At 37.0% G+C, this 27,083-nt stretch overlaps 2 protein-coding genes across 4 annotated transcripts in view; one reads left to right on the forward strand and one right to left on the reverse strand.

Moving 5' to 3' along the window:
• Positions 1–27,083, reverse strand: part of LOC131971684 (paired box protein Pax-7-like) — an 80,160-nt gene that overhangs the window by 51,224 nt on the left and 1,853 nt on the right. Inside the window, exons 3-4 of one of the 3 annotated variants that reach the window (XM_059333234.1) lie at positions 26,831–26,972; positions 26,508–26,636 (exon numbers count right to left, since the gene is read on the reverse strand). In XM_059333234.1, the coding sequence (XP_059189217.1) occupies positions 26,508–26,636; positions 26,831–26,972 (271 nt within the window). Of the gene's footprint in view, positions 1–26,507; positions 26,637–26,830; positions 26,976–27,083 lie in introns of all 3 variants that reach the window. The other 2 variants (XM_059333235.1, XM_059333233.1) reach the window with 2 other exon arrangements.
• The window catches only part of asxl1 (ASXL transcriptional regulator 1), a 138,765-nt gene that overhangs the window by 20,538 nt on the left and 91,144 nt on the right, over positions 1–27,083 (forward strand). The window lies entirely within an intron of this gene.

Consider the following 27,083-nt stretch of genomic DNA (forward strand, 5'->3'; position numbering starts at 1 on the left):
AATGAGGGTTGCTAATCTCTCCAGACCACCTTGGTGATGTGTGTAGCACCATTCTTCCACTGCAGGCCTCAGGGCAGCCCAGACAAACACACTGGCAGGCTGAAAATAGTCCCAAAATATTTATTGTGCAGCTAATTTCACTCACACACAATGTGTCTATAACGCTGTCCAGATGGAGCCATGGAAGATTATCTGACAAATGCAGATATCCATTTCAAATGAGTTTTTTTTTTATTTAGATTTTTTTTTACCAGGATCTGGTATCGATTTTATAGTGACATATCATGTTGTACTGTACATAGAGGACTACAGTATGACATCACAGTCCATATAAAGACGGTCAGGTGTTCATCATAAAACAAGATTCAAGAACAAAGAGCACGCCTCAAACAAATCCCACTTCTGTATAAGTATTCCAATTAAGCACACCTGATACAATGCCCTCCCCCTCAAAATCCCCTTTTTCTTTTTTCTTTTACCTCTCCATTGTCTCTCTGTTAGTTTACAGGAACCACTGGGGGCACGATCTGTATCAGTACATGAAGAGACGGTTCCCCGCTCAGATCCTCGTCTCCCCCGGTTCCCTCTGGTCTCCCCTCCTAGCCCACACTGAACCAAGGTTAAATTAGTTTCTTTAGTTTTAGTTTTAATTTTGTTGTGATTTTTTGTGTATTTCAAATTCAGTTAGTTTTAATTCGTTTTTAGAGTGAGTTTGCTAGTTTTGATTAGTTTTTATTTTTTGGAAAATGCTTTGTTTTAGTTTAGTTTTTATTAGTTTTAGTGTTAGTTTTAGTTGTTTTGTAATGGGGTATTTGTTGGGTGCCAGATTAAAAAAAAGTGACAATAAATGTTTCCTTTATTTCCTTTGTCTGATCCATCTCAGCCCCAATATGTTTATTAAGTCATAAAACCAGATAGATTAAATAGATTTCATATATGTGATGTACGTATGAAAAAAGTTGACAAAGAGGAAAACGAAGGACATTTTCACTATAATTTTAGTTAGTTCTAGTTAGGTTTGTAACCACACAATAAAGTTTCAGTTAGATATTGTTTTTTTTAAAACTCTCGTTTTCATTTTTATTTCAGTTAACGAAAATGTTTTTTCAATTCTAGTTTTGGTTATTGTGTTAGTTTTGGTTAACTATAATAACCTTGCACTGAACCGTCGTCGCCACATCCCTTCATCACCTCATCTTCCTCTCCCCCATCCACCTTCATCCTCTCATCTAGGACCTCTATCCTCCTACACCATCCCAGAACTTTGCCGAGCTTAAATCTATATTGGCGTTGTCTTTGTTGCATCTGAAGTCAAAGGACCTGACTATTGGTCAGCCGTCACGGTTCTGTAACAAATTACACTGAGGAATCTGGTGAAAATGTCTCTTTGAGAGAATAGAACAAAATGTAGATGGATATTTTGGTGAAAGGAAACAAGCAACTTGTTTTTAATAAGAATGAAATGATGTGTCAACTAGGGTTGTCACCATACTAAGATTTTCAACTCGACAACGATACTCAGGAAAATATTCGATACTCGATACCATTTTCGATACCACAAGGATAAAAACAAAGACCCCAAAATTTAACAGAAATATTTTTGTTAACAAGGAAAATGCAACATGTAAAAATGAACAGAACCACAGGTTAAATATTTATAATAAAAAACAGTTGTGCAAAAAGAAACTGCAACTATGATAACAAGCTTCAGGTCTGAGGTAGTGGTAACGATAATTTTGAAAATGAGTATTGTATCGGATATAACGTTTTAGTATCGATACTTTTTTGAGTATTGTTATTTTGACAACCCTAGTGTCAACCTATTGCCTGTTAGGTTTTTTTAATGACAGGAGAAGAGGGCAACTGTGTCATAAGGGTGCTTAAAATACAAAAGACAACAAAACATGATTTTAGGCTAATCAAAGGCATCCGAGTATGCAGAGGTCTAATAGACCCACCAAAGGCTCCACGTTAATGTATTCAGTTTAGAGATTTTACCCCAGGTAACTCCTCCATCTCTTTTTGCTTGAAAGAAAGGAGAGAAACCCAAAACACTTGTGATTTTGCAAAATAAATACAACAAGAAGAGCATGTTGCTCAAAAGCAATTTAGGGAATAAGAAGGCAACAGTTGCATGCTGAGGCAAATCTGTCAAAAATCAATTTAGCATTCATAAAGAGGCACTTTTCTGAATGCAAATTTATTGAATGACTTTGCCATTTATATATATTGGCTGTCAGTCCAACACAGTGCTACAAGACCACATAAAGCAATGGCCTTCAGAAACCAAAAAACAATGATTAGAATAAAATTCCACAATGCCACCCAAATTTTCAAAGTATTCAATGAAAATATGGCACAAAATTACACTTTTTTATTGAAGCTAAAGCATGTTGCATGTAAAAGCTCTATGGCTTTTTGATGTGATGCATTTTAAAATGTGAGAGCTGTGCCGATGGACGGTTTGAGTCAATGACATGTCTCTGTCTGCAGGTTTTCAAAAGTATCGATACTCAAAAAAGTATCGATACTAAAACGTTGTATCTAGATACGATACTCATTTTCAAAAGTATCGATGAAAAGTGTTATTTTCTCTGTTGAAGTCCCAGAATGAAGAAGAGAAAAGTCGACTTATCAAGCTTGCCTAATATTGTGCACAACATACAAAATATTGTTCTAATTGTTATTGTTTATATATATATATATTTATTTATTTTTTTGCACTACCTCAGACCTGAAGCTTGTTATCATAGTTGCAGTTTCTTTTTGCACAACTGTTTTTTATTGTAAATATTTAACCTGTGGTTCTGTTCATTTTTGCATTTTTCTTGTTAGTAAAAATATTTCTGTTAAATTTTGGGGTCTTTGTTTTTATCCTTGTGGTATTGAAAATTACATCGAGTATCAAATATTTTCCTGAGTATCGGTATCGAGTTGAAAATCTTAGCATCGTGAAAACTCTAGTCTGCATACAGGGGTTTTTTTTTTATTGACATTGTGAGGCCTAATGCCACCATCTGCCAGACTGAGACCAACATGTTAGACCACTAGACTGACAGAGTGCAGGAGCTTCTGCTCTGATCATCAGCTGTGTTCACTCAGTAAAGTGTTCAGAGGAGCCCAGGTTTGTAAATGTGCAGCTCTATATTTGATGTAAATGCATTTGTCAAATAAATGTTCTGTGGAATTGAGAATTGTGAATTATGGGAACTGACTATGGAGAGGGCAAATATGGATTTATGTTTTTCCCAGAGTTTGTTTGCAGGAGTGCAGTGTGCAGAAGTTGGTCATGTGCTAGTGAAGTAAAAAAGGCCCATCAAACTGGTTTAGACAACTACAGGGTTGGCTCTGTAGTTTAATTAAACAAGGAATTATGGGATTAGTGCGAGACTCCCATTACAGGCCACTGGAAGACTCTCAGGGAGAATATCTTTTTGTATTCCCCCCTAGGTGCCCCCCTTGAAAGCTCCCGCTAGAGAATTCTCAACGGATTACATGTGGCCGCAGGACATGCTGCTGCATTAATTAAATTAATTCTTACACCATTTAGTCCCTGCAAAGATTGGTTTTCCTAAAAAAAATAACAAGGTAAAAAACATATATTTATATACATGCGCATCTCTAGAGAAAGCATCCATATGCAGGATGTCTTGTTTGTTGTTGTGGGGGGGTGTTGGCGGAGCGATGTGGGGGGGTTGCTGCAAAGTAATTTAGCAGTAACTCAGCGTGACAACACTTGAGGCCGCTGCAGTGGGCTGGATCACCTCCGAGTCCTCAGGGCGCTGCTGCGACAGGATGGACTCTATTTGTTTTCCCTCCACATGCTGTGGGATTTAGGGGAGGAGAGGGGCAGAGGTGGGAGCGAGGGAGGGAGGAGAGTGAAATTGAGGCTTCCTTGCCTCTCAGTATTTCTGTCTCTGTCTCTGTCAGCCCACACTGCATGCCTGGATTTGGCATCTGCGTGAGGAAACGGCCGTAAGGCTTGTTATTTCTTGCTTACTTATTTTCTATTTTTCTTTTGAATCACCTTACTACCAAACCAGTCCCCCTATTTTACTTCCAGAGTTTCAGGAGTGATGTTAGTAGTCAACATGTTCACCATACAGAAGGCAGACAGCCAAACCACAACAACATTATTTCCAGGCGCTCGGCTATATGTTGATGCAATGTTCTAACCAGCATTACCACCAAAGATTGAGAAAACTAGACTATACATTACAATTGTATTTAATCAGATTTATTTGTCTGAATATCTATCTTTTTTTGCATTCAGGACTATTTCAGTATTGCTTGTTGATGTTTGAAATGCATATAATTTGGGTCATTATACATATTTTGGAAACCAAATTAAAAAGAACCAACAGCTCAGCCTTTATGTGGATAAGCTCATGGTACGAAACATGTGAACTCACTGTGAACTTTTTTTTTTTTTTTTTAAATCAGAGTGACTCTGTAACCAAAATTGTAAGAACTATTAAAATAATGAGGTGTTAAAAATGTTCATGGAGCACCTGTTCATAATAACCCTAACCTCTGATAAACTCTCTACATGCCTGTCTTTTAGCAATACAATTTCATTTGCACCTGAATAATACGTATTTTGCCGTTTGTCTTGCTGGAGTAGAGACTTTATAAAAACTGGGTCACCTGAGAGCAGATTTGAAAGCAGAGCTAAGAACGAAGCTCACAATAACTGAACATGTAAATGGTGCAGCCTGGCTGGCAGAGTCCGGGCAGCCTGAACACACTGCTGCTTCACTACTGCATGTTTGCAGCAGCTCCATGCTCATTTTGGACGACAGCACAATAAGGATCCCCAGGATGGAGGAGAATAAAGTTTGACAGGCCGGTGGATCAGGAGGGTCAGCTCCTCTCTCCAGCTGATAATGGAAAGCAGAGATTATGGTAATGAGACAGACGCCTAGAGCCGATAGAGGGGCTAAACCTGGACTTCATCTTTGTCTCCAACAGATCCCTCGATTGGCATGCTACATCTTATCGGGAAAATGGGAGCATGGTGCAGCTCCTCACACATGAGCACACAAACACACAGACACACACACACATACTCACACTTACAGGGCTTGCAATTGTGCTGCAGTATAAATAACAGCCTGGTTTTGTTACAGAAAGAATACGATTAGGAAAGAGACACATCCATGCTTTTATTTTTATCAGATCACTGGCATCATGTGCAGCAACTATAAACACACACACACACACACACACACATACACACACACACTTACTCTTCCCCTAAAAAAACAATCTAATTAAAAAATGATGGTCCAATATCATCCAAAGCCAGTTATTCATTGTTTCGGTAAAATTGAACATTCTGATAATGATAGCTGTAATTCCATAGTTATGTTCTAGGGAGAGAGATTAATCACCAAATTAATACCCAATTATGTTTTTCAGAATGTGCAAGTGTGTGCTGTGTCCCTCTGAGTCTACAGCTTTCAAATGTGGCTTTTATTGAACTTTTCCTAAATAATCTAAAATTCAATTAACAAAGTGTTTTCTTTGGTTGTGATCAATTAAGACAATTCATTATGTGGAGTTTGGATGTTTCCTCATGTCAGTGTGGGTTCTCTTCCTCCCACAGTCCAAACACATGCAGCTTAGGTTTAATTGGTGACTCTAAATTGCCCGTAGGAGTGAATGAGAGAGTGAATGTCTCTATGTGTCAGCCCTGTGATAGTCTGGCAACCTGTCAGACACTAGACAGGAATTAGGAGGGCAAAGCCATAACCCTCCTACTCTGCCTCTGATTGGCTGGTGCATGTTGCCTCTTTTGGTTTGGGTTTGTCTGGTTTAGCATTAGGAATGAGACTGGTGAGAAATTAGTAAGTATAGTTTATTTGTATAGCAACTTTCAGACATGAAAAAGTGCTTAAGATTAAACACAAATACACAATAAAAGCAACAACACAGCACAGGTCTGGCACAATAAAATCACACCGACAGTGTCTACATAAACATGTTATTAATTATTTACGTAGGCTAACCAAAAGCCTGTCTGAATAAAATGTTTTCAGGTGTTCCATGAAATCAGGAACCAACCACTATCATAAGGGAAGACCGTTCCCAAGTCCCAAAAAGCTCTAAAACTCAGTACCAGCCTTGAATACAAAACGTAGCAGTAAACCAGTGATGTAAGGATGTAGTGGCATGATATGAGATCTTTGGTTGTGTTAAAAGCCAATCAGCTGCATTATGGACAATACAGGAGAGGGAAGTATGATTAAAACAGGTTAAAGGAAAATTTAAAAAAAAAATAATGCATGAATAATAATCTCTATCTCAAATCAACACACATTTTAGTTTAGTAACATTCCTTAGTTGGAAAAACCATTAACAAACAAGCCGGCTAACACAATTTTACAGTGATGGGATTTGTCAGAGTTGACACCTAAATTACATTTGCTACACGTAATACAAGCCCCTCTTCAAAACCACTAAACTCCATTGACCAAAACAGTCATTTTACTTGGCAGAACACAGGAGTTGCTGCTTTACAGATGCCACGATCAGTTAGCTTGTTTGTTAGTTTTTCTAAGTTCCTAAACCCTTAAAAACCCAGAGAGAAGTCTCATGGTAAAATTACAGTTATTGATTTATTAGGTAGGGCTTTTTAAGGTGGTTAAAAAAACGTGTTTGTGACTGTGTTTATAAAAAAAGCAAACAAGAGTGTTTGATTGTTTGAATATGAAGCTGCTCCATGGACAAATAGTGGTGGTGACTGAGGCTGAGAGGCTGCTGTGTGTGAACTGTGGCTCTGCTGAAGAATACTAACAATACTGTTCCCCACTTTGACCAAGACAAGGGGACAAACACTGAGAGAGCTCTGGAGAGCTGCATGAAACTAATTATGGGTCATTTTGAAAATCATATTAGTTCCAGTATAATTACACTCAGGATCTGCTTTCAGTGTAGCTCCATGGGCTCTGACCAGTCGGACAGACGACACTGGCTCAACAACTGATGAATTTATTACAGCTAAACCATTTCTTGCAAAACGGCGTGTTGATGTTTCACTTTTGTCGCCAGCTGTTGTGTTTGTGTAACATGTGAGAGATGAAAGAAGGAGAAGTTTGCAGTAAGTGTTTTCTAGTGTCTCTCCTCTGATATGTGCTCAGCCTCAGGCAGGATTTAACCCCTACCTGCCTGACTCCTCCCTGCTCACACACCTTCCTTCAACAGGACAGCTCGTCAAGTCAAGTTGTTTTATATATATTACACAGAACAGATCCTCACCAATGTGACCCACTTTCAGCGACAAACCTCGCCGGTAAAACAGAGGATTAATGTTCCGTTAGTTCGATTATTTACATTGCAGCACATAGAGAGTTCAGCAGCTAATGGTGCATTCAAGGTCTACACCAATGTCAGAATTTTCAACATTGTTCTGAGCTCCAAGTTCTGACTTTCAGTGTTAATATAACACACCATAAGGCGTTATGGTAAGAAATTGTTAGACCCACCTTCAAAATAAAAACACATGTAGCTTTCAAAATAAGAGCACATGGATGTGTTAGCAGAGTCCACCACAGAATTGGCAAAAATACCATCAAAATATGACGCCTTAAATAACACATTTAACAACCCTTATTATCTTTTACAATAATTCATAAAAAATCTGCAATGATTAAGATGGAATAGTGGCATTAGAATGTGCGAGAGGCACCAAATTTAGGCTTTTAGGGCAAAAATGTTCTCCAGGGGAGCATGCTCCCGGACACCCAGACTTTGTTTGGGTCCCCCCATCATAGTCTCAGAACATCCTGACAGACAAGAAATCACCCAGCAGTGTGTTCAGGGTGATAAAGGGTTTTGGGTCCTTCATTGAGTCAGATTCAAGTCAGTAAATGTGTTTGGCTGCACTGAGAATTTCATCTACAAACTTCTTTAATGTAAATATGTTGGTTGTTGTTTACACTACAGTTCATTTAAAATGTTTAAATAAAACATATTTTGGTTGAGGCATGGAGTGGAAAAATAACTAATTGAGTTGAAATAATTTGGTGAGCTTCGTCCTCCCAGTTCAAAAATCTCATCTGCGCCCCTGTTAACGTGGTACAACACATTCTTGAAAACTGATGGTGTCAACTAAAAACTGTTGAACTTGTTCTGGTAATTCAGCGCTCTACATCTCTGTATGCCCGTTACACAGAGGGAGCAGGTCTTGCTCAGGACAAAGAACACCAGTAGCAGTCTGTTCTCTTCTGGTGGTGGCATTAAAAAGCTGGAAACAAACCATCATTGACTTGGCTTTTAGTTCAGTTAACCCTTAATAGGGCACTCATTGAAGTACTTGCAAATTCCAGATTTCAACCCTAGAGAATAGTGGAGGATATTACATACAGCCAGAATGTGTAAAAAACATACAGTTTATGAGATTAAGGTGTCAAATCTACCAGAAAAAATGTGCAGGTTTATGAGATTTAAAGTGGTGAATCTGCGAGAAAAAACTTGTTTTTTCCCCCAGTTTTGTCTCGTAAATCTGCGAATTTTTTCCAGCAGATTTGCCACTTTAAATCTCTTAAATCTGCACATTTTTTCTTGTAGATTTGGCACTTCAATCTAATCAAACCCCCCGGTTTGTATTTTTATTTTTATTCATACTTGGCCTTTAAATTCCCTCATAGTCAAGTTCTCCTCGTACAAGTCCATGTGGTTCTACGACCAGACAGAGAGATATGGGGACCCCATTTTGATATCCACTAAAGTTACCAAATATAGTTCTTTGCCCGATAAAGGGTTAAACACAGAAAAATTGTAAGCCAAAAACAAGAAAGAAATGTAATAACTGCTACCTGGATTTTGTTAATTGGACCATTTTTCATCACATCACTTTAATTAACATTATTCCTTCCAACACACTTAGCATCCATTCAAACAGACCAAATAAAGAGAAACTCCCAGCAGTAGGACGACATATTGACACCGTCCTGGTCTCAGCTGGAGGCCTGTGAATAAACGGGACAGAGCAGTGGAGAGGTGCTGGCTCTGGCCCTTTTGGGCGTCTTGTCTTGGCTGTGAGGGTCTTTGGATGCCTCTTTTTGGTCAGTTGCCTCAGTGACAAAGTGGGCTCACCTTAAACAACAGAGGCCCAGGAGCCTTTCAGGGCCAATAGAGGCAGGACCTCAGGGGGCTGCTGCCCATGAAAGAGCACCAGCAGCCCTGCTGCACTCTGCAGGACTTCAGTAAACACTTCCAGCCTGAGTCACTAAAGCTGAGCAGCCAAGCAAAGTGCCGACTGCACATTAAGAGTTAAAGAGGTCAAATGGAGCTGAAGCATGACATGGAGCAGATAGATGGGGGAGGTTGTTGAAACATGAACCAGGTTTTTTTTTAATTTAGCTATTGTTGCATTTTAACATCGGAGAGTTTCGCACTTCTGACCAACAAAATATTAAAATACACAGTCTAAATGAAGCTTTTTCAGGAACACTGCGTCTCTGTGTTTATAAGTATAAATTCACTGTGCGCCTGCCAATGCAAATCACCTCTTTAGAACATTTATGTGGCCTATTGAGAGTGGAATTTAACTATATTTTTCGACAAAACTCTACAAATTTTTTTTTTACAGATTAAGAGCTCTGAGTTGCTACTGGAGAGTTTTAGTCAAACAGCTTACTGTAATATCAGCTACAGGTTCATTTAATTGCTGCAATGGAATATTTTCATTTGACTTGCAGATCTTTATGCCTGAACCAACAATACAGGGCCTTGAATTGAAGGCCCGAACATTCGACTAATTGAGGCCAAAGCCAAAGTTTTAAAATGTATTCAAAGAACACAAAAGAAAGTAAAATAAAATCTGCCAGTTGGCACCAGGAGCCGCTCCATCAACAAAGGCCTCCAATTCAAGCCCAAGTGAGCAAAACTGAGCTGAAGCGGAGAGCAGCGCTGCAGCGCCGCCGCTGCCTCTGCACACACTCCCATTCACACAGTTCAGCATTGTTCCTGCCTTTGTTCCAATACAGCTCCAACACAATGGTATTTAGTCATAACAAATGCAGCAAAAGTGTATAGTAAGCAGCAGGAGTTGAGAGTGTGCAACGTAGGCACTTTTACAATGATGAGTAAAATATTTGCCAAAAGATTTAGGAAGTGTGCACACTCTCTGTGCTGAAAAAATGAATGGAAAAATCCCAACTTTTTGTTGTTTGACTATGAAGAAATTCAGCCATAAACATATGGTGTGAGTAAAGCTATAGGATCTGCTGCAGCGAGCTGCTCTTCCTCAACGCTACATAGAACTGGCTCTGAACTCAATCCAGCCCACACAAAGATGCTGGCTTTATCACAGCATTATGTCTTAGCAAACTGCTATTAATGCAAAGTCTTTATCTTCTTTCCTCCCCAGGCTCTGGCATGCATGTGTCTTTATTTAGCAGATAAAAAATAGCCATAAACAAAAATTGCAGACTGTCAATATAAACACTGATAAAGATTAGAGCTGGGAGCAAATATAATAATAAGAGGCACTTTTAAGATATACTCGACACAGCAAAGCCCTCAGTGTACAGCTGCAGGCTTAGAGAAAGCAATTGCAGAAAGTTTTAAAAAAGCAATAGAATAATCTTATTCTGGAAGAAAGTAGATTTAACAATCAGAGCAGCGCAAAGAAAAATGAAGTGACTCGTGCTTATGAAATGCACTCTGATACATTTGTTAGAGATGGAAGGATAGGTGAGCTTTTCATTTGCTGCTTGTTACTCCAAGGGGACACGCTCCCCTTCTGCATGTCACTTTTCATGCCAATCTCGCTTGGCCAAGTCTTTCCAGGCAGCACATTTAATGTAATACACTGTGCATTATGCTTTCATAAACCTCTCAAACCACCCTGGAAAAACACAAGAGGAAAATAACAATTCTTGCTGCTATTTCTTTCTAATTGACAGGAAAAGCTACCCATTCATTCACACATTGCAAAGTAGGAAATCTCACTGAATTTTAGAATAAGAAGTTTATTTTATCATATAGGGTTGTGACTGATACATTTTATCAGACACTTCTCATTTTTCAGCCACATCAGCAATGCAAGGTTTAATTTTTCCAACATTTCTTTTAACCTAAGATATGAATTACTTAAGAGCACACGTGTATATGAAATATATTATTTTTTATCATTTTAATTTTCCTGATGCTTTTTTGAATGAATTTAAAGCATTCCAACAACAAAAACCATTACAAAGCCAACCTGATTCATCAGATTTATCCACTGATGTGTTTTAAATAAAAAGCGTGTTTTTGGATACATTCACTGTTGGTTTGTTTTTTCATGGAATTTGATGAGAAAAAAATTAATAGAGAAAAACACCAGACCTATCCTTAAATTGTGATTTGCTGATTATTTCAGTCACAAATGTCTGTAGGTTAGGGCTGGGCAATATATCAATATAAAAGATATATCGATATGATATGGAATTAGATCATATCGCATATATCGACATAGTTAATTTTTTTTCTTTCTTTATATATAAATGCTGCCCTTACTAGGGTTTGTCATATTTAGTTCTTTTTCAATGTTCGTTATTCTTTTGTCATATAAATATATTTATTGCAGAAAAAATTGGCCTATTTTACTTCATAGGCTGTTTTTATTTAAGATTTTTTTTTTATTTAAATATGCACATTATGGAGCTTTGATTTTTTTCTAAAAAGGTTCTCCTGTTGTTATACAATATTTATGTGCACTTAAATAAACGGTTTTAATAAAACTACTTGTGACATGTCATATTTGACTTCGACTTTGACTGAACATTTGCTCTCACTTTGCGATAAAAATATTGTTATATATATCGTATAGCGACCTTCAGTGTAAATATATCGGGATATGACTTTTGGTTCCTGTCGCCCAGCCCTACTGGAGGTTCAGTTACAACTGTCTCATGTGGTCTGTTCCCTGAACGCCTCATACAAAACACACACTGTGTTTCTATTTGACTTTAGCAACATGTGAGGCATGTTAACTGTGCAGTTCTTCTGGCTGAAGGGTGGATGCTTAAATCAGTGCAGTATTTTTTATATTATTAATATTAAATATTGAATGATAAACACTGCTGTTTGAAGCTGAGTGATGCCTTCACTGGGCATCACATCTCAGTTGGTGTAGGGGCAAGAAAATGTATTTTTTTCTGCAAATTTTGGTTCTAGTCAGGTGATAGAAACTGGACTCTACCAGTTTTTTGTTTGTTATTTTAACCCTCCTGTTATGTTCCTTTCTCAGGAACAGCGATAATGTTCCGGGGTTCATTTGAGCTGGGGCATGTTAATCATCCAAAAGTGTCAGAAACCAAGAAATCCCAATAAACATTGTTTATATTTCATTAATAACTCCATTAATAACAATTTCAATCAATATTTAGTGTGATATTGTTCTTTACCTCTCACAGATCAGGTTCAAAGAGGATAATTCATTCACGTTCAAAAAAGTTTTTAGTTTTAAAAAATGCATGTTAAAACTTTTTTTATGTACATTGGAAAGACCGACACATAAAATACAATGGTTTTATATGACATTGAGTTTTTGAAAATATTATTTTACATTTTTTACATTTTTCTTTTATGGAGTGATGTTGATAAATTAACACTAGTCAGCTCTTCTCTTCAGAATCAGTTTGACCGTTAAACAGGATCTATGTAATATAAACATGCAAATATGGGAAATCAACCATTTTGGTTTTAGCTGATATCTAGACATTTTCCATGTTTTTTTCTTGATAATAACCAAAATCATTATCAAGAAAACCATGGAAAATGTCTAGAAATCAGCTATTTTTGTTGTTATCATTATATTTGTCCAAACAAATCTAACTTTAGTTGTACCAGGCATTAAATGAACAAGAAAGCAAGGAGAAAAAAAGGGTGGTCTAATATTTTTTTCCAGGACTGTATTCATGGTCGCCAGAGAATTTAAACCTTAAATTTTAAATGACACCATGCCCCTCCCTGTTGACTCCAAGTATAAAGTGCTATTTAAACTTTACATGACGTTCCATGGAGTCTTTATGAATGTTTAAACATAAAGCGTCATTATCCAATCATTTTTACTCGGGTCCCCATCAGGATGAGGGAGGGGCGATGTCGACCAGATGAGCATCAGGTGGAAGATAATATCTGCAGCTCAAGTCTTACATAAGAAATTATTTGAGATGTCAAAAAAAAAAAACGTTAATTAAAATATGAATTAGTCTGAACAGATTCTCGTTGTGTGACAGCCCTAGTGTGCACCTTTATTTGCACTCACAAAATCAGTCTGTGCACCATTAAATAAATTCAAATTTTCACTTTTTGTGACGTCATCGTCCATCAGCCCAACCGGAACCAGGACCCCTCCTGCTTCATCATCAGCAATCACAAAAGGAGTTCCCCTAGTTATACAGCACTGTCTGGTGCTCCAAGACTCTGCACAATCCAAACTAGGAGATTTATAGCAAGTAGCCGACCTCTCACCTGACAAAGCTTTCACTGTGGCTGGGGTTTCATTAGGCAAACATCAAAAAGACACAGCACCAAATGTATCACCCCTGACTGCTGGGGGAATTCAAGATATTCCCTCAGACTCTTAGAGTATGTTGTCAAGGAACATTGTCACATATGGCACACAGAAAGACCACCAGGCCTGCAGAGTACAGTCAGGGGGAACTCTGCAGCCTGCAGGACCAGCAGGCCAATCATTCTAACTGACACCAAGCTAGTGATGGAAATGTCACTTTAACCCTCTATGGTACGCACTATGATGCCAGTTTTTTTTGTCTTAAAATAGACTAAATAAACATAATTTGAAGAAATGTTATTTATTTTAAATTGGGTTTGGGTTTGGGTTTGTTGCCTGTAGGCAACATTGTACCATAACGGTTCACAAGTGAAAAAGAAAGTTTTTGAAATTAATTTGAACATAATTTATTTAATAAACATGTCAAAGATTCAGTAGCTTCAACAGGGAACAATACAAAACATTTTAAATTTAAAAACATTATAAAAGGAACTTTTTTAACCGGTTTCCTGTCTGAATTTTGCCTGTAGGAAACATTGTACCATTGAAGCTTTACTCACCTATCAGTAGGAATATTTTTTTTTTCAGATGGAAAAGGGCCAGGAAATGACGTTTGAGTGATTTTTTGTGGCGCAAATTGGCAAAGCTGTTTCCTTTGGAAAAGTCTGCTAAATAGTGTTTCAATATGGCCTCCTGGAGGTCATGTGACAAATTAAAGCATTGCTATTGGTTCCCTAGACTCTTCCCTCTTTTTTAAAGTATCCCATCACTCAAATAGATGCATTGTAGAAATTTGACCATAGAGGGTTAAACCAAAACTCTTAATTAACTTCAGAATTTTTTGGATACAACAACCTTTCAAAAGACACATTCATTATTTTTTCACCAAATGAATTAAACCATTGAACCATTTCAACATTTTGCTAAATGCAGTTCAGAAAACAGCATCTACAGCACACGTTATAGTATCTTGTCTCGAGCTGTTATTTTAGCATAAAGCCACCTGCTGCTCTGATTGGCTGTGGGAGGCATACCATTTTACTCCCTTTACTTCCTTTACATCCACACAGCAGTAAAACTGTGTAGTGAGTGGACCACATCGAACCCTCCCACTGCAGATGTACATTCATTCAGAGCAGGAGCATTTGAAATGCCGATCAGCTCGGCAGCGCAGAGGAGAAGCTTTCCTTTCAGCGTTTTGCTGTTGTCTAGCTCAATCGTGTCACTTTGAAGGAGTCTATTCAGAGGTATTCATGCATCTGCCTTCAGGCCACAATGGCCGCCACTTTATAAACTGTCAGCCTGCTTGCCACAAGCCTTTGGTTCGTATTGTTTCCTTTTCTTTAATAAACTTGGAGGAGTTCATCAACTCCTTCAATGGCAAATGCACAAAATAACCGACGGGCCTCCGAGTCCATTTCACTTTTTTTCTCCTTTTTTTCTTGTTAGCAACTGTTTGTGTATGAGCAGACTCACATTGTGTCCACGGCTGTGGCAGCCTTAATGGGGCTAAAAATGCTCAACAATGCTGACTTTAAGGCCAGCATCTGTGAGAAGATAAATTCTTCATAGCAAGCCTTATTTTCAGTTTGAGATATAATATAATCTGATCACATAATCCTCCCTGAGGGTACCACTGCCTTCCTTTCAGAGACACATCATTTTGATTTGGACAAATTAATTGATTTTTAAGGTGCCTTAATTATTTAGAAATTTAAAAGATTATGTTGTGTTGAGACAAAAGCTTGCTTTACATGATTTTATTTGGAAATACAAAATTTGCAGTATTTCAAACATGCAGATTTGAACATGATGTTCAGGCATATTGTCACCCATGGCTCCATTTCACTGGCATTATCCTGCAGTGGGTTTTAATCTGTGCAACTATGCAATATGGATTGTTTAGTAGGGGTAGACCGATCCGACTGGCTTTGGGTGTGAGTCGATATCTGATTTGCAGTCTTTAATCACTGGGAGCTTCTTTTACATAGAAGGTAATATGAGGCTTGACTTAAAAACTGAAGCGTAAACCTTTTAAATGTAGTCCATTCATGTGAGTCATGGCCAGATTATCTCATGTTAGTATTGTGCATCCCTATTGTTTGGTCCAAAACACAAATAATTCTAATTGACTGTGGTTATTAACACAAACATATTTGCTTTAATTTAACAGAAATAATGATATTTTGAAAAATGAATTAAAAAATCTTCAAAATCGAGGATGCACACCTTCGTGTCATATGCAAGACACATATGAAATCTACAGTCAGTCTGACTAACAGACAGAGATATGAACTAGACACACACACACACACACACACACACACACACACACAGACTTCTTGTGATATGTCTTGTTTTTATAGATTCCTGTAGTCAGAATACTACTAATTAAACGGTGATTCTAACAGAATAAAGCTATTTCAATTTTGTATTTTAAATATGTAATCCAATTACTCTCCAATCCTGGTCAACTCAACAACACTAAACCACAGAAACTGAACAGATGAGACATTCCAGGACAGACAGTCTGTCTCTGTAGGATTAAATAATGAGAACATGATTTAAATATGTTTGCATTGTAGTAGATCAAATGGCTATCCAGCTCAGTTCTAACCAACAGAGGGCCGGATGAATGCAGATGTTTCTCAGATTGATTCCCAAATTCCGTAAAATGGAAACATTATGGCCGTTCAGTTCAGGCAGGTATATTAGATGTATTTGTAGCTACAAACACTACCGCTCGAAAGTTTGGGGTTACTTAGAAATGTCCTTATTTTTGGAGGAAAAACATTTTTTTTTTATTAAAATCACAGACATACAGTGTAGACATTGTTAATGTGGTAAATGACTATTAAAGCTGGAAACGGCTGATTTTCTTATGTAATGTCTATTATATATTGTCCTGTGTTCCAGTGGCACATTGTGTTAATCCACATTTATAGTGTTGAAGGCTGATAGATCATTAAAACACCTGAGAATCATGTTAGCACAGCTGGAAACTGTAATAAAATGATCCTTTAGTATCTAGAGGTAAAGTTGGAGATTTGTACAGGTTAAAATTATTATTTCTGCCGTTGTCAATGTCTTTACTATATTTTCGATTCATTTTGTAACTCATTTCATGCTTAAAACAGTTTGCTTTCATGGAAAACAACAGACATTTTCTGGGTGACCCCAAACTTTTGAGCGCTCGTGTACACAACACCTGGCCTTAAAAAAAATATATATATGAAAACTGAACCTGTAAGAAAAACTGATACTGATCACACTCTGAAAACTAAATCTAAAATGAAATTGAAATTCTGAAAATGTAACAGTAATATTACCTTGCCAAACACTGTTATGTTGTGTTAGATTTGACATGTTAGACAGCGCTCTCCTCAAAACAGCAAATGACAGAAAATGTTTTTTTCCCACAAACTTCAAGACTCTTCAACAAGCAGCACTGAGTTATTATAGGACGTCAAGACAATTATTGGAAATATTCATCATATACAGGTACATTTCAAAAAATTGAATATCATGAAAACGTTCAATATTTTTTGTCAGTCATTTCAGAAAGTAAAACTTATATTATATAGATTAATTACACATAGAGTGAAATATGTCAAGCCTGTTTTTCTTGTAATTTTGATGATTCTGGCTTAGAGATAATGAAAACACAAAACTCAGCGTCTCAGAAAATTAGAATATTATATGAGATCAATTAAAAAAAGGATATTTTAAACACAAATGTCAGGCTTCTGAAAAGTATCTTCATTTCTATACATCAATACTTGGTTGGGCTCCTTTTGAATCATGAATTAGTGCATTAATACTTGGTGGCATGGAGGAGATCAGCCTACAGCACCATGTTGCTTTTATAGCAGCCTTCAGCTCATCTGGTGTCTCTCACCTTCCTCTTGACAACAGCCCATAGACTCCTATGGGCTTCAGGTCAGCCCAGTTATGTGGCCAGTCCAGCCCAGTCACACCATGGTTACTGAAGCAGCTTTTGGTACCTTTACCAGTGTGGGCAGGTGCCAAGTCCTGCTGGAGAATGAAAGCAGCATCTCCTGGGAGCTTGTGGAAGCATGGAGACTCTAAAATGTCCTGCTAGATGGCTGCTATGTTGACTGTGGACTTCAGAAAACACAGTGGAGCAACAGCAGCAGAGGACATGGCCCCAAACCACCACTGACCCAGGACCAGCACATTACACTCACCAGCAATATTATAATTTTATACTGACACACTGAGTTTTGGGTTTTCATTCTCTCTAAGCCAGAATCATCAAAATTACAAGAAAAACAGGCTTGAAATATTTCACTCTACGCGTAATGAATCTATATAATGTATGAGTTTCACTTTCTGAAATGATTGACAAAAAATATTGAATGTTTTCATGATATTCTAATTTTTTTAGATGTACCTGTATTTATTCCTTGAAGCATGTAGAGCAGGCAGGTCTTTGCAGCCCTGAGTCATGTGTGCAGCTTCATTCCTGTATCGTCCCCAACAAAAAGACACCTGGGCTTACACTACATTAATGCATCACAGTTTTATAATTGCACTCTTGCAAAAAAAATTGTATTACTGCCATGCTTACATATTTCTCTGACCTAGTTAACATCACATTACATTTTCACTTTATACCTCTATGTTTGTATCCTATACAAATCTATATAATATATGAGTTTCACTTTCTGAAATGATTGACAAAAAATATTGAATGTTTTCATGAAATTCAGATTTTTTGAGATGTACCTGTATAACTCAACAGCAGCCAGGTCTAATTAAACATGCAACATAAAATACAATTCAATAACAATGCGTTTTGCCATCAGCTGTGACATAATCACATGTGATAAATGGGCTCAGAGTGTGTGGTCCTGGTGTGTCTCCAGTGTGAACAATGCTCAGCTCCCATCAAGAGAAACTGTTAAATATGGGCCTCAAATCATTTTAATGCAGTGACGGAGAAATGGCCATTAATCCATTTTCATACCTTTGAGTAGCGTGAATATTTACTCTCACCCCCCCTCCCAACAAAATTGCCATGCCTTTATGCCCCAGTAATCTCTGTATATTTAAGGTCATTTTCTAGCCAATTACATTGGATGGTTGCACTTGGTGAATGTGATTGATGGAGAAATCCATGAATAAGCCATCTAATAGATCCACACACACAGCCCTCTGTATGGAAATTTCAAATAGGATTTTAGAGATGCGTTTAGTTAAATAATTCCTTCAAACACTCATAATATGAACACTTGAGTTTTATTTTCACTCAGTCTCAACAGTCATGTTTGGTCAATTCATTTTCAGAAGTAAATAAAAAAAACAGCTTATGATTGGATTTAAGAAAGATATGCAACAAGCAGCCAAAATGCTATATCAAATCATCATTGAATTTTAAAATCAACATGTACAATAAAATACAATACAATCATGGAAAAAAATGATTAGACCACCCTTGTTTCTTCAGTTTCTTGTTAATTTTAATGTCTGGTACAACTAAAGGTTCATTTGTTTGGACAGATATAATGACACAAAAAATAGCTGATAAGAGTTTAATTTAAGAGCTGATATCTAGACATTTTCCATGGTTTTATTGATAATTACCAAAAATCATTATCCAGAAAACCATGGAAAATGTCTAGATATCATCTCGTAAATTAATATCGTATGATCTATTTTTGTTGTTATCATTATATTTGTCCAAACAAATGAACCTTTAGTTGTACCAGGCATTAAAATGAACAAGACTCCGAAGAAACAAGGGTGGTCTAATCCTTTTTTTCCATGATTGTATTGTATTTTATTGTACATGTTGATTTTAAAATTCAATGATAATTTGATATAGCATTTTGGCTGCTTAAAGAAGAATATTTCTTTTGTACCTAATATTATCTATATTTATCAGGTCCATAACTATGGGACACTGTAGTCATGTCGTCTGTATTTGCTCAGAATCAAGCATCATGTGGTAGATTATAACAATATGCAGATGATCTTTATTTAATCTAAGTGACGGATACTTTCTTTTGATGTGTTAAAATTAAAGACATTGTCTTCTCAAATAGCTCTGTATTTTAGCAGTGATGGTGCAGCTGGCTGTGAGGAGCTCTGTGCCTCTCGTCTTTAGCTGGACAGATTAAAGCAGCCGTCCTCCAAATCCACATCCTGACACAGAGCAGCTAACAAACCAGTCAAACACAGCACCACATGTTCACCCATTAAAACATTTTCCCTGTAGAACTTGCCTTTTATTCATTAAAACAAAAAAATTAAAAAAGAGTGAAATGTAAAAATGACTTCTTCACTCCATCAATTGATAATATTCTTGATTATATAATCCTTCTACTCCAGTCACTGTAAATAAAGATGTATGTGCATGAACAATAACTGATAAAAACGTATTTATCTGTAGAATAACAGCGTGCATAATGCTCATTGAATAGCACAGCTGCATTACATGAGCAGTCCAACTCTGGGGATTCTCTACAACACACACCAAACAAACTGTTGACATTTTATTAATTTGTTGTTGCATATTGTTTGTGCTATGTCTTGTGTCTTCTCTCTTTGCATTGTCTTGTGTGTATCTGTTGCAGGAGGCTGTTAACGGGATGCCCGAGGCCTCTGACTGCCCTCAACCCTGTTTTGCCTGTTTGCTCTTTGTGCAGCGCTCCTCTTTTGTTGGCTGATCAGCTCCCCATTGGGCCACCAGACAAGATTCTTGGCATTTGTCGGCAAAATGAAAGGAGGATTAAGGGATGGCTACTGAACACTCCATGGCAAAGAAGTGGGCTGCTTTCTGCCTATTCAAAGCCCCTCTCAGTTCAGCAGCTCTCCTTTATATATATTGGTTTTCTCAAAGACAGCACTGAGAAGTCCAAAGTGCTACAAGAAATAAAGGAAAATCAACAAGTAGGTCAGTCCCGACAAAAATGCTAATGGCAGTTGAAAAAGAGGCGAGGCCGAACAAATAGCTGCATTCTACCTTCTTCTGATCGAACATCAAGTCATTTATTAGATTAATGTATTAATTATTTAACTGATTGACCTTTAAAATATCACAAACATTCACAAATGCCCATCAATGTGATGGGGTCAAATTAATTAATTTGTTTGATTGATTAGTAGGAGGGAATAGGGAAAGCAGCCAATTGTCACATGCATGCAAATGTTTTTATTTTTTATTAAATTAATTAAAGATGGTTGATTATGAAAACTGGCCTATTTATTTTATATAGGTATGTGTTTTTAAGAGTGTATGGATGATTCTACTGTTATTGGGTTGAAGACATTTTTTTTATATTTTACACCTAAACATTATTGTTATTATTATTATTATTATTATTATTATTATTATTATTATTATAAAATGTATTCTATTTATATTTTATATTGTGTATTAAATACTCAGTAAAATGACAATAACGTGAATCTTGAATTATTGTTATTATTATTATTATTATACAATGTATTCTATTTATATTTTGTATTGTGTATTAAAATACTCAGTAAAATGACAATAACGTGAATCTTGAATTGTTATTATTATTATTATTATTATTATCATCATCATCACCATCTTTCAGGATAAATGTGCTGGTAGAGCTGGGCATAGATACAGTATGATCATTAAAGTGTTATGACTGAAGCATGTGTGTGTTTAATGATGCTTTAGGGTTTGTTTTTTTTCTCATGTTATGTATGACATTAGCTTGATTATTTGACCTGTGACTTTGTATAATTTTACCAAATTGCAATACATCTTGATACTGGATAAAAAAATCCTTATTAAAATCACAATGCATAGGTCTATATTTAACAACACCATTTCATGTGAGAAACCGACATGGGACGTGTTCCAATATGAAAGCTGCATGTTACTTTTAGTATAGATTATTTTCCATATTTAAGTAAACCTAAATCCTAACATATAGAATATTAATTGATGGCCTTATTAAGTGTGACATTATTCAATTTGTATCTCCTGAAGTAATGTTAAAATTGCGTTTTCTGACAAATAAAGCGTTCTACCTTCCATGTTCTTGCTATTTCTTCATTCTGTATATGCTCTAATGCTTCATCCTGCACTGAGCTGCCACAGTGACCCAGTTTCCCCCTGGGGATCAAAGTGTGATCTTCTAATGCGTCCCTGCCAACCCTTCACCCCTTCATTTGACATAAGGAGAGGGAGACTTTGACAGAGGAAGTTTGGACTAAAGTGAGGAAATATTCAACAATAACAAACACAACGGGGACATTCAGGCCCTTTAATATATTAAATGTGTTTGTGGTGCTGAGGAGGAATAGCAATAACAATATGGATAAAGCAACCCCACTGTGATATGCCCATTTTATGTGAAAATCTGAACTCATTAGTTGCTCAAAGTATGAACAGGCCTGTCACCGTAACACATTTTTTTCGCCGATATATTTTCCAAGAAACTATCACGATAACCAATAGTATTGTTGATATCATTTTAGGACCATTTTATGCCATTGATGTATTGAAATTAGAGCATAATACTTCAAAACAACCTTCTCATCAGCAATTATTTTTTTAAATCTCAAGAATATTAAACATTGGAATTGAATTGTGGAAAAGAAATATTAAAGTATCCTAGATAAATAAAACATAAATAATTAAACTACAATCAAAACAAAGAAAATAGACTCTCAGGCTCTGTTAACAAAAAATGCACTGAGATAAATATTTTTTATTATATTATTTTATATTACAAATAACATATAAACAGCTAGAATGGCTGCTTGGGAAAGGTTTTAACCTATCCTAACAAACATTTGCACTATACACAACACAAAAAAGAACACTGTAAACAATTGTCTTTAAATTAACAGTAAATACTGTCAGCAGGGTTTCCAGCATTCTACTGTTAATGTTACAGTTCCTCTACTGTTATCTACTTTACACTATGGTACTGTGATAAAACCACATACTGAATCACAGTAAAATCCTGCATTTCATTGATTTTTACAGTAGGCTAAAACACAGTATAGTGCTGAAGCTAGTTGCAATATTGTTGCAGTAAACAATGTAGTCATTTTTTGTAAATAGAGCATATTACTGTCTGAAAGCCAATTACTATGAATTAAGTGCTGTCTTCACTGTAACCTCAGTTATTTTAATAAACCATACACTGAATGAGTTAGTTAAATAAAATACAGCCATTAAAATGTGGACAAGAAGAGACTTAGAAAATATCATATATATATATTTGCATTGTTTTCTACAGTATAATACCTTTTTAATGGAAAACAGTATGTTACTGTCACAATCTGGCTGTTTTCTTACAGTAATCTGTTACAGTGTATGTAAACGACGATATATTGAGTCCAGAAAAAACTATGGTGTCCATTTAATATATTGAACGATAAGTCAATACAGTAATTATGGTAACAGGCCTGAGTATTAACAGAATGATTTGGGTCCAGGAGGAGGATGTGTGGCTGGGGGAGGAGGGCTCACAGGTTCTGTCTCATGTGGTAAACGGGCTTTAATTAACAGACAGGCAGGCCTGTAGCAGCGCCAGCACCAGCTAACATGATGAACTCTCTTTGTGGCGGCGTCACCGCAAATGTTTCTGATAAGCAGAAGCAGCAGAGGATCAAAGCCTCGAAGCTGTTCACTTTGCTCTGCTCTGAGAGTGAAACACAGGGGCTGAGACGTGTCCGCCTCCGGTCAGCACGCCACCACGGCCCGGCCTCGCCGCTCGCCACCGTCACTGACACACACACACACACACACACACACACACACACACACACACACACACACACACACACCTCCCTTCATGGACTCATAAGTCACTGCTTTTACTACTGTTTATGCACACAGTATTCCTAGGGGAACATTATTTTACAGTCATTCCACAGAAACCATTTCTTAAGGCTGATTCTCCCCAAAAGAGAGAAAAATCACATTCACTAAAGCTGAAACCTGCTGAGTCTGTCTGATGGAGCACTCACAACATGATCTGAAGACATTATTCATTTTAGGGGTGGAGAAGGAATTTGTTTTGTGATGGACTGGCTTTTCTTTGTTTTAAGGAGGAACTGACTGCAATTATTTTGATCTCTTGAATACTTATTAGTTGTAAAAACATGATTAATGATAACCAGATAAATAAACTAATTAATTAATTTTCTATTTTCTAAAGCATTTATACCAAGCTGTCTATGCCTTTGATATTTCTAACTGCGTTTCTAAGTATCTTGATTTGTCTGTTATGTTTTTACTGTTTTTCCACAAAAAAAAACAAAAAAAAATAGCCTAAGGTATTATAATATAAAACCACATTGAGTGTGAGTATTTTATCCAGATCACCCACTCTGGGTGTTTAAAATAGTTTAAAAATAAATTTTAATGATGTCATTGTTTGGATCACATAATATATTTATTTTCATCTTTTAAATTAATGTAGGACTGCAATTTAAAAACGATATTAAATACACATTCATCATTTGCATTATAATTTGTTTAGTTCTAAGACAAACATCAATTTGCAGTTTTGTGTGTGATGACTTCAAACTGTCACACAGTGCAAAAACCTTAAAGAGAGAAAAGTAGATTATAATAGGAGATGAGAGCATTTCAACAGAGTTATTACTGTTGATACTATTCCTCTGTGTTGCATGGCTTCCATCCCCCTTGTCTATTTTTTTCAATATGTCTCCTAAAAATGTGAGTTTTTGGTGCGAGGCAGCGGGGGAGAAAGGGGAGGTTAATCCCAGTTTAATACACTGATGCTCAGCCCAGGACCTAGTCTGTGATGATTGTGTTATCTCCAGCCAACATTTGGGTCTCCATCAATTTCAACCCGGCAAAATAGCTGGGAGAAAGTGCAGATGGAGTGGAGTAAGTGTGGATGCCCGGGGAAAAGTGTTAATAATAGCTGCAATAGAACTTCTACAGCCTCTCTCTCTGTAAAGCTGCCTGTCGTCACTTTCACTGGATTTGTTTGAAGTGCTCTCTCCATCCTCACTGTCAACCTTTTTCTTTCAACCAGGCTTATTCTGGACTCCAGAATTTACACTGTTTCTTTCCTCTTACAGTGGGTTATGCATATCTCTGGGAAACAGCATCTAAAGTAGATGAAAAGAGTGTGCATCATCTATCACACCTGCTCCTATAAATCATTTTCCTACTATACAATTTTTTTGTAACATGTTTATTTTGCAAACTACCATACATATCTACATTGCATTAATCTGCTTGATAGGTCTATATTTCCAGTGTTTCATATGTATCGTTTCCAAATATAAATAGATATTGTAACAGAATATAATTAAGTTTTACAGCCATATTTTGTCACACAGTATATTTTTGTAGAGATAAAATATTATACATATAGGCATGTGCTGTTAAGTGTGAATGGATGTGGAGTCATTTGATAGAAAACATGCAGATTGAGGAACAGAAAAGCATGCTTCCCTAATCATAAATGGGTTCATGAGAGACTGAATTATACATTTAATTAAATACTTACATTTATATATTTAATTTTGTGACTGGTTTAACAGAAACAAAGCTGACTGATTTGCATGTACTTTACTTCCAACTGTATAGGCTAGCATATCATGTGTCATGTGTAGCTTATCTGATGCAAAATTAAAAACATAAATAGTAGTTTCTCACACACAGTCACACCTCTTTCATTCAGCCAAAATACACCCCGACTCTCCTTGAGATTCTGCCAACATGCCACTAAAAACAATCTCATAAAAGCGAATGAAATGAATATTTAAAAATACAATCTAAACAACACGAAAGGAAACCTTAAAATCTCATGAATTTGCGCCGCGGGCACCACACCACGAAGTGAGCCACTGAAAGATGAAAGTGAAAAGAAATAAAAGGCTCAATTTAATCTGCTTTAAAGCTCTTCAACAGAATGCATGTGCCTGGAACTGTGAGAGTGAGGGCTGATAGGGGATAAATATATTTCTTACCATGCCTTGGAGCTATTACACCCCTCTCCAACACAGACCCCTATTCAACACACACCGGTTTCATTACCAGCTGTAATAGGCTAAGTCTTCAAATGATTAAATGCCAGGCCCGGATGACAGAGAGACACAAGCTAGGCTGATCTTCTGAAGAACAGTTTGAAAAAAAACCTGTCACCATTCGTACCAGTGGTCAGGCCTTAATCTAATGAAGGACGCAGGTTATTCTACAGTGAGGACTAGACCTGCAAGTTATCACACAAAAAACACACACAAAAAACAAAATAAAAGCTGTATTAACTGATTGAAACTTCTGTAATATACACAAATACATATTCATATTTATGAGCTGCTAAATGTGTCTTAATTTTATGATAGAGATGTGAGAGAAATTTAGGCCTACCTTAAATTCCATCTTAATCATTAATGCTAAAAATATATTATTATTATTATTATTATTATTATTATTATTATTATTATTATTATTATTCCTATCAGCCTATGAGCGTTTTGCTATTTACGAGTGTTAAGCTAAATTATAAATATAGATATAATTTTAAAATAGAAATTACCATAACAACAACAAAAAAAGCTACAAATGTTCCTTCCTGGTGGCATTCAGTTTCCTGAACTGAATAATTTATTTTAGGCTATAATCTTATATTTTCCCGTCATTTTGTCAAACATTTGGCTTGGTGTCGCTACCTAAACTTTTTTTTTTTTTCCTCCGGTGAACTTTAGGCGCTGTGAGGCCCCTGGCTCCTGGCCCCTGGCTCCTGCTCTGTAATTGATATTGACTGGCACATCGGTCATCTGTCAGCATCGCTTTCAAGGAGCGTTTATCAGCGCCACGGGAGCCGAACCACCGCGCCCCGTCATAAATAATGGAGGGCCGCTGAGTCTACTGGGAGCAGAGCTTAGAGAGACCCGGAGCGACTAAACGCCGTTTAGGCCTAATTTGTAGCGTAGACAGCAGTCCAACCTGCAGCTGTCCACGCTCCGTGGGCTGCCTGTGTGTGTCTGGGCCTACCTTTGTCGCCGAGGATGCCGTCGATGCTGTGTTTGGTTTTCTTTTCTCCGTCTTCATCCTTTTTCTCACACTCGTCCTCATCGTCCTTTTTTCCAAATCGAGCTCGTAGTACGCGGCTGATGGAGCTCACTGCGGAGTGACGGCATCACTTTATTAGGCTATTATTAAAATAATAATAATAATAATAATAATAATAGGCTACAAGCTATAAGAACAATAAAAATAATTCGCCTATAATAGGTCTCAATTTTCCACATTGTGTTTTGTATTCATTTGAATCGGAAAACAGCGGAGAATGAGAGATTTAATGAAACGCGGCTTACCAGAGGAGGCCTCACCTGAAGGGACTGTGCTTCTGTCACACACCCCGTCCTTCAGCAGCTTGTCCCGGATCTCCCAGCTGAACATGCCGGGGTTGTCCCGCTTGTACTCCTCTATCCGCTTCTCCACGTCCGGCGTGGCCACCTGCTGCAGGTGGGACGGAGAGACACGGGGACACAACGGAGCTGTTAGTCGGCCTGAAGGCTGCAGGCAGGACATGCAACACCCTAAACGCGTTTAAAATCTTCTAGCGAT

This window comes from Centropristis striata, chromosome 5 (genome assembly GCF_030273125.1).
Source record: "Centropristis striata isolate RG_2023a ecotype Rhode Island chromosome 5, C.striata_1.0, whole genome shotgun sequence".
Classification (NCBI taxonomy): Eukaryota; Metazoa; Chordata; class Actinopteri; order Perciformes; family Serranidae; genus Centropristis; species Centropristis striata.